This window comes from Limulus polyphemus, unplaced genomic scaffold (assembly GCF_000517525.1).
Source record: "Limulus polyphemus unplaced genomic scaffold, Limulus_polyphemus-2.1.2 Scaffold1381, whole genome shotgun sequence".
NCBI lineage: Eukaryota > Metazoa > Arthropoda > Merostomata > Xiphosura > Limulidae > Limulus > Limulus polyphemus.
The window spans coordinates 158,099-167,811 of NW_013666991.1; the positions used below are offsets into that span (position 1 = coordinate 158,099).

Here is a 9,713-nt window from a genome sequence, read left to right on the forward strand (position 1 = left end):
CAACAAACAAACATACTTCTCTCCATTTACTTATTATCATGTTTCTCACGCTCCCCGTTTTCGCCCTATTCTTTTTCTTTTTGGACACCACAAGTTATTCACACCTAGAAAAATTCCCATTTAAAGCCCGGGTAAACACTTCCATATTTTTATGGTTGTCTCATACATAACGGACTATACATCAAAACTAAAGTATTTACTTTGTACATTCTGTGAAATGACTGTTGTTGAGTAAAATCATTGTTTCATTCCCCTGAACAATGTTGATTCCTCAGTTCTATTAGCCTAACAATCTTTGTTGACAAATATTGTGTTCACGAAGTTGTCAAATTATCGACACGTTGTAAGACAGAAGAAACGTTTTTAAGAGTATTCATCGTATATAAACTCATTATTATATTACTATTATCATGTACATTTCAATATTAAGTAGATGTAGAAGCATGAAAAAAGAATCTAAAATACAAAATAAACAATATTTGAAAAGTATAAATAAAAGGCTAAGCACGTGTATTTGTTTTAAGACTACCAGTCTCTACTATTGTTAACATTGAAAAGTATAAATAAAAGGTTAAGTACGTGTATTTGTTTTAAGGCTACCGGTCTCTACTATTGTTAAGATTGAAAAGTATAAATAAAAGGCTAAGCACGTGTATTTGTTTTTAGACTACCGGTCTCCACTATTGTTAACATTGAAAAGTATAAATAAAAGGCTAAGCACGTGTATTTGTTTTAAGACTACCAGTCTCTACTATTGTTAAGATTGAAAAGTATAAATAAAAGGCTAAGCACGTGTATTTGTTTTAAGACTACCTGTCTCTACTATTGTTAAGATTGAAAAGTATAAATAAAAGGCTAAGCACGTGTATTTGTTTTTAGACTACCGGTCTACACTATTGTTAAGATAACCATTGAGTGCTAATATCTATTTATTTCTATTAAACATATCCCTTTTATCTTATAACGTATATGTTTTTTATCATTTTTACCTAATTTATTCCTTTGATTGTGTTCAGAATTGTTTCGTTGATCTGTAATATCAGTTTGTTGATGTCTTACTGTGTTACTGCATGTTCTGTTTTACATATTATATTGAATTTTGTGATTTTTTTGTCGTATCTTAAAGAAACATTTAAGTCTAAAACATGAAGATGAAGCATCAACACTGCCATCTTGGTTTCAGTTTATATTTGTCAGTTACTTGTGCCATTTAATTGTTCCATATTAACCAAGGCATTGAGGACAGTTACCAAACAAAATCAAGTTTCAATTATTATGATATATAAGATTTTTTTTAGGTCAGTATGAAGATAAGCTATATTAAATCAAGGGGTATTAATCATACATAACGTATATTATACCTTAGGCAGTAAAAAGGCGTAGCTTTAAATCAAAGAGGTATTAAGCATACATTATCGTATATTATACCTAAGGCAGGCAGTAGAAAGACGTAGCTTTAAATCAAAGGGGTATTAATCATACATTATCGTATATTATACCTAAGGCAGTAGAAAGACGTACCTGAGGGTGGCAATTTCCTTTCTGTCGATGTGCTCACAGGATTCTCTTCTGAATTTAAAGACATAAAAATGCGAAGAAAAACTACATGTCAAACAGGTTAGTGACATTCTGATGGACCGGAGTCCAGATGGATATTGCACATTGGTCCCAGCCGAAGAGTTTGGAGGCGGGAAACCGACAGAAACGGAAAATTGGACTTAACAGGATAATAAGAAGGACAGAGAGAGAGAGATAGTGCAACTAAGAAAGCGAGATATGGCAGAATGGTAACTTTAAAGAAATTACACTAATTTAAGACGCCATGTTTTATGGAACACGAATTTACCAGAAATATCATAATATTGAGCAGATATATTTCGCTAGTATCAGTTTTTAAGTTAATTATATCATCGTTTAATGTATATTTTTAATATCATTGTATTTCTCGTCGTGTCTTTCGAGAATATAAAGAAAAAATTAATTTGAAAGCGATATCACACACACATATATAATAAAATATCAAAATGTAGTGATATTTCTCAATAATTATTGATACAAGCATAAAGGCAAAAACATATATATATATATATCATACTAAACAAGTTATATTCGAATACTATTTCTGTTGCTTTTTTTATGTTTATTTGTTTTAGAATAACGCCACATTATGTTCTCTGCTGTGTCCACCTCGGGGGAATCGAACCCCGAATTTCAGCGTTGTCATTCCGTAAACTTAGAGTTGTCCCACCAGGGGGACTTATATTATGAAGCAAGAATGTTAGATTAATACCATGCAAAGTTAAAATAACGGAAGCTAAAAAAAAAGCGTATCAAAATATAAATAAATCTTAAGATTAGTTTTGTTAGAACACCAAAAAAAGAAGAAAAATCTCAATAAAAGATATTAATTAGCATAATTTCTTTTCAGGCACATTGTGCTACTATATTAAGAGTAAAAAAACACAAAACGACGTGTTTTTTCTTCTTTTTTTGTACAATGAAAGGTGAGCCCCGATGATGGTAACGTTGTTATAGAAACTAGACGACTGTAAGCTATAATAAAGATTTTACTTTTCATTGTGTCAAAAACGTCGTTTTTTGGTGTTTTTAACTCTTAATTAATTAGCATTTTGGGAATTTTTATTGTGCTTATCACCAAACGCTGAAGACAGCTATAATCTTTGATAAAGTAACGTTCACAGATTATTACCAAGAAAATTTTTAATAAAGTTGTTTTAATGAGTTTAACATATAAATAAAAAAAAACAGTAGTATTCTTCCATAAAATTAACATATACAGTATCGAAGATTGAGCCTTGGCCTATAACATGTAAATAATTGCTAATAAGATATTCAATAAATATTTAAATCACAGAAAATAATGATTAATTGTTTACAACTAATGAAACTATGAACGACGATTGAAAGATTTAACTTTTCATGCATTTTATTTTAAGAATTTGTAATTTTGAGATAGGGCTAATTGCTACCCTAATAGGCTTAGTAGTGGCTAATCCTAATCTGTTTAGTAGTGGCTAATCCTGATCAGTTTTGTAGTGGCTAATCCTAATCTGTTAATAGTGGTTAATCCTGATCGGTTTAGTAGTGGCTAATCCTAATATGTTTAGTAGTGGCTAATCCTGATCGGTTTAGTAGTGGCTAATTCTAATCGGTTTAGTAGTGGCTAATCCTAATCTGTTTTGTAGTGGCTAATCCTAATCAGGTTAGTAATGACTTACCACCACGGTGATGCGAGTTCAGTCCTTATAGATTTATGTCATGAACTCACAAAAAAATGTTTATTAATGAAATAGTGTCTATGTACAATATTATCAAATCCAAAACATCAGTGTAAGTTGACCACTTAGGGAAAAATGCAACCAATTCACTCATTTAAAGGTTGGTTAGAAAATATTTAGTAAAATTGTCATGTTATTTGACGGGATCGGGAGAATGATCTTTTTGAAATACATTACCACTTTTACACAAACAACCTTTCACTACTCTAGATCCTCAACAAACACCTTCAACTTTAGGGGGGAGAGACTGAGATTGTTAAATATGGTGTAACATATTAAGAAAAAGAATTGTGTGAAATTCTTAGATAAACAGTTTTCAGAAATTACAGAAATAAGAAGTAACGGTGTTTGTCAACCATGATTTTTAATATGTCAATTTTTAATCTATTATGTGATGTTCTGCGTTATTTCGAAGCCGGAGTATTCACACAGTCATAATGATTTTGTATACATTATCTACGCCGCATTAAAATATATTTTTGCATGTGAAGTATCTTGCTATAATGTACGTAAATTATGAAAGAAATGAAGCACTTACTACTTAGATCTGTTACGAGACATTTTGACCATTCAACCAGGGAAATATTTTTATCATGATCAAAATCGCAATGTCTAACAAACGTTTTGGCACACTGGCGAGGTTCAATTATTTTCTTCGCCATTCGACGAAGATCTCGAACTTCTCTTCTTTTGAGTACATCGTCTTTGTTCGTGTCCAGTTGATCAAACTTCCATCTGATGACCCGTTGGGTTTCTTGGTTAAGTAGCAACCCTAAAAATAAAAAAATAAACGCAATACATTTGAGGAAAAAAATTAAACAAAACATCAAGTATTCGTGAATCTTTTGAATGAAATGAATAATGAAATAAACAATTTATCTTAAGTTATGTGGTGAAGTGTAGCCCGTTTTAAAAATTACAGGTACTTGGCAAGTAAGTCCCATTCCTAATGGTTAATCCATAATATTTCACAATAGGTAAAACAACACAGTCACAATTTAATTGTTCACCTGTCCGTATCTTAAGTCCCGGCATATTTGACCATCATTTCGAAGATGAGCTCTCACAGACTGCCACCACAACCTAATAATTAATTGGGTCTATTCGACAAGTTTCCAGTGTTAAGGGGCTTTACATCAATCAAAAGTATGTCCTTGGAATGATTTTCTGTTTGCGGTAAAAGTCACTATGGATAAATTGCAAAGATGGCTGTTTCTTGCCCTTTTTGTCACAATCACATATTTTTAACTACTGAACATTCTTAGGTGTTATGCTATTTAACAGCTAAATTCATTCATTAGTTAGCTTGGCCGCGTATTTTGTTTTACCCACCATCAACCGCCAAGTTGAACAAAAAACGCGGCCTGACTAACTAATGAGTGAATATTTGCTGTAAAATTATTATCAATGCTGTAAGTGTAGCTACCAGTTTGGCCGCCAATTTTGATTTCTTTCCTGCAAGTCGTACACTGAATGCTTTTTTTTTTGTTTTTTTTGCAGCACCTTTTTTCACACCCAAGGTGTTTTTGGTTAGATTAAATATAACGTGATTGTTTGTTTGTTTTGGATTTCGCGCAAAGCTACACGAGGGCTATCTGCGCTAGCCATTCCTAATTTAGCAGTGTAAGACTAGACGGGGACGGTTCCAGCTTTAAATAAAACATTATTGGGACGGTTCTAACTTTAAATAAAATTTTATTAATTTTATCCTTATGAGAGGATTAATGTTGTAATGTAGAACACCATCTCACAAGAATAAAAATATTGTTATAAAATGAAATTAACATTATATATACTAGCAGAAACACCGCCGTATGGGCGGCTGTTTGTACTAGTAATTACTAATCCTAGTAATCATACCTCATTGAAAAAAATTAGAAAAAGTGAGCATTTTATTAAAAAAAAAAAAAACGGATTTTTTTTGGGGGGGGGGTCAAAAATAAACGGAAAAACTTTCGAATTGTGCTCTTTAGTCATACGCAACCCATTGCATCAAAATTATTCAATGTACAGAACTCAAACTTTTCATATAAATTGTAATGTTTTTATATACTAAAAGTGGTACCCTTTATTGAAAAAATAATAATTTTTTAAAGAACTCCAGTTTCTCATTACTACATTTACAAATTACATCAATAGAGATATAATCAAACCCTCACATACAGTCCTAGTAAGAGTCGTGTTCTTATTGTGAGGAGAGTACTTTTATTTAAAATTATGTTCTATTATAAAGAAATCGTTGTTGCACATACCAATTATGTGTAACATGTGTAATTATGTTGTTTTTCTAACTGTCTGAATCTTGAAGTGTGAAATTTTTTAAGAATTTTTGTTTGTGGTGCCATTCAATAGATGGCGCAGAAGTTTTGGTTACATACATAGATACTGACATACACGCTGCATCCATTATAGTAAGATACGAGACATAAATCAAGCATTATTATGTTGTTGTTTTTCAAGTATATAGCAATGTAGTTTCTTTCATTAATTACTTCTTGTATTTTTTTTTCAATATAAACACGATATATGTCACACATTATTACTTCTTGTATTTTTTTAACAATATAAACACGATATATATCACACAAGAACTGAAAAAAGAAAGACAAGTGTAGTCGACACGAACATTTATGTCATAGCTAAAATTAATTCCAGTATTATATCCTACACTGGTGTTGTTCATGTCTTCATTTTGCTGTAATAGACAACTAAAAATGTAAACAAGTTACTTAACATTTAAGTAGTTATTATTACGAGGTCATCCAACTGGTTAAGAATGTATTTATAGACACAGAGAACTTATCTTAACTAAAACTGATCACAAACATGATCACTTTATAGCAATTGTTAAGAAAATGAGTATTTTTAAATACACTTTTTCACATAATACTAATTCTTTGTTAATGTTAGAAATTGGATCAACATTTGATAATTTGCTTTAGAGGGTTGTGTTGGAAGCCACCAGTGAAAATTAGATGAAAAATTAGCTCGGAATTTCAAAAATATTAATAAGATGGGACAAAATAAGGTTTTAGAGGAAAAGCATTTCTTGACTGGACAATTTCTAGTCTGAGGTTACCAAGTTGTCAAAATAACGTGCAAGTATGAAAGCCTAGAGTTTAGGAAGGAATGTACAGTTTTCCCACGCCCTCCGAACGAGACCTGGAACTGTGAAGCAAACGTTCAAGAAGCACAGTCCAAATTTTGTTGACCTAACTGATAAAAAAAAAAAGTTTGTACTTTCAACACTGTTAATCACATGAACTTTAGCTGAACATGCCAAGGCTATAGTCAGCTGATCAGGCTAATTTACAACGAGTGACTGTTATATGAAAATCTCACCACAAAGCTGCTAAATTTTAATCCCTTTGAATTCTGGAAACCTTTTTTTTTATTAGTTTTTAACAGAGACTTTAATTTTTTTCCAAACCATGAGCTTAATCCCTAATCTTTGATTTTTGTTCAATGTTAATTTAATCTGAAGTTAACTAGAGCGATGTTCTTTCTTGGTCTACATTCCACAGCCAGTTAGAAAGTTGGAATTTTTCAAAGAAATGTTATTGGCAAAGTCTAAAGTTGTTTAGTGACGTGTAAGTGTGAAAGAACAGAAAACATTTATGTTGCACTAACTGGTCTGACATTTCATCTCTGTTTTATGCTAAAAAAATTAATTGGCCGTTAGATGTCGTTAACCTTTCAGTTTCCATGCTTTTAGCATCTTGTTTTTTTTTTAAGCGCAAAGCTACACAATGAGCTATCTGCGCTTTGTCCACTGAAGAAAACCCTGGATATTAACTTTGTAAGTCTGTAAATGAACCATTGACCCATCAGGGTAGTTTAGCTTATTTAAATTTCTCACTGAGAGCAAACTGAAATTTGTTCTAAATGTCTATTTTAGACAGCGACACCAACTAATTTGGAAAAGAAACAAAAACAAATTTGCAGAAATTTACCGATAATTTTTATAGCATAATAATACTGGAATAAAACTGATTAATTATATTACGAAAAAGAACACACAGATTTGTAATCTCAACAGAACAATGGTACGTAAATGGGTAACACAGACTAATGCAGACAGTAGAGTATAAGATTTCTCTATCTCACAAAAATAACGTAAGGAAAATATATATTGACACGAACATTCGAAAACTTCATAATGTGGAATGCAAAGAATGTTAGTTATTATACTTGTTCCAATAGTTGTGGTGATGTAACAAAGAATAGTACATGGCAGAATAGATCAGGATGTAACAGAGAATAGTACATGGCAGAATAGATCAGGATGTAACAAAGAATAATGCAAGGCAGAAAAAATCAGGATGTAACAAAAACAATACATGGCAGAAAAGATCAGGATGTAACAAAGAAAAATGCATGGCAGAAAAAATCAGGATGTAACAAAAATAATACATGGCAGAAAAGATCAGGATGTAACAAAGAATAATACATGGCAGAAAAGATAAGGATGTAAGAAAAATAATATATGGCAGAAAATATCAGGACATAACAAAGAATAATACATGGCAGAAAATATCAGGACGAAACAAAGAATAATACATGGCAAAATAAATCAGAAGGCTTTGTAATTATGACTGTTTTAATTAAGTGCATTCTACGATTATGAGTGTATTTGAACAAAATATTCAATACATCCTTTTAACAATACAAAAGGTTTACTATATATATACATTACTGAAATAGAGAAAATGCAGTTAACATGTTGCATGAGTATGGCAACAACCATATGGAAAACATTCTCAGAATACATTCATTTGATACGCTATAGCTCATGACAAAAATGTTGTTCATCTTTCAGTTCTCTCAGCAAGGTAGAAGTCCTATTTTTCTTGTTTGAAGTAATTCATTTTTTGAGAATAAGAAATTAAGAGAAATATTGTACATATATATCGGATCTTTCACCCAATTTTCTGCATTCAATAATAATTCGTACAGTATGTATAATTACCAACAAAGTATCCATTCTTGTTGCACTAAAATCACCAAAGCTTTGAAAAAAAAATCATTTTTAAACCTAACATATTTCCATAATCACTGTATTTTTATGCAGATCCTAAATCAATAGAAAATCCAGTTTGTATATTTGTTTTAGAGCAAAGCCACAACGAACTATCTCCTGTGTTCACCGCAGGGTATAGAACTCTGGATTTTAGCGTTTTAAGTCCGTATACTTATCGCTGTTCCACCGGGGAGACGTAAAATACAGATTTATTACTGTTAAACATATGAACTTTTAATCTATTAATATATAAGATTTAAAGATGATGGTCGTAAATTTCACAAATTCTGTATATTGAATAACAATAATCAGTTTTACATGATTCAGAAACTTTAAATAATTTTTTTAAGTGCTATTTCAGTAGAAATAATGATTTTACAGTCAGTTGTAGTAAACTCTGTTTGGATGATCTAATTAAAGTATTGAATTTTATAGTTGATTCATTTATTGATAAACGCATTGACTTTCCTAATTGGAAAATCTTAACACTGAAAATTTATAAATATTATTATTATTATTATTTGTAATTATAACAACTCTATTATTATTAATCATAGAGTTTACCAATAGGTTGTTGTCATCCCTCTTGATGGTAACTGATAATTACATCTCTATGGAAGATCATGCTTTAAAACAATTAAACAAACAAATACACTGATCACTTAATTATCTTGCAGAAATAGGGGCTACTAAATATTTCACTTCCATTATCTAGCTGAATTAAAAATAGCAAATATTATACTATTCTATTCTATACTGTACTATACTATTCTATTCTATACTGTACTATACTATTCTATTGTATACTGTATTATACTATTCTATTCTATACTGTACTATACTATTCTATTGTATACTGTATTATACTGTTCTATTCTATACTGTATTATACTGTTCTATTCTATATTGTACTATACTATTCTATTCCATACTGTACTATACTATTCTATACTATACTGTGCTATACTATTCTATTATATATTGTACTATTCTATACTATACTGTACTATACTATTCTATTCTATACTGTACTATACTATTCTATTCTATACTGTATTATACTATTCTATTCTATACTGTACTATACTATTCTATTGTATACTGTATTATTCTATTCTATTCTATACTGTACTATACTATTCTATACTGTACTGTACTATTCTATTCTATACTGTACTATTCTATACTGTACTATTCGATTCTATTTTATACTGTACTATACTATTCTATTCTATACTGTACTATACTATTCTATTCTATACTGTACTATACTATACTATTCTATTCTATACTATATTATTCTATTCTATACTATATTATTCTATTCTATAATGTACTATATTATTCTATTCTATAATGTACTATATTATTCTATTCTATACTGTACTATACTA

The 9,713-nt window shown here is 30.4% G+C and overlaps 1 protein-coding gene across 1 annotated transcript in view; it reads right to left on the reverse strand.

Moving 5' to 3' along the window:
- The window catches only part of LOC106463337 (SPARC-related modular calcium-binding protein 1-like), an 85,431-nt gene that overhangs the window by 24,610 nt on the left and 51,108 nt on the right, over positions 1–9,713 (reverse strand). Inside the window, exons 6-7 of the mRNA XM_022390811.1 lie at positions 3,838–4,071; positions 1,522–1,569 (exon numbers count right to left, since the gene is read on the reverse strand). Of these exons, the coding sequence (XP_022246519.1) occupies positions 1,522–1,569; positions 3,838–4,071 (282 nt within the window). The remainder of the gene's footprint in view (positions 1–1,521; positions 1,570–3,837; positions 4,072–9,713) is intronic.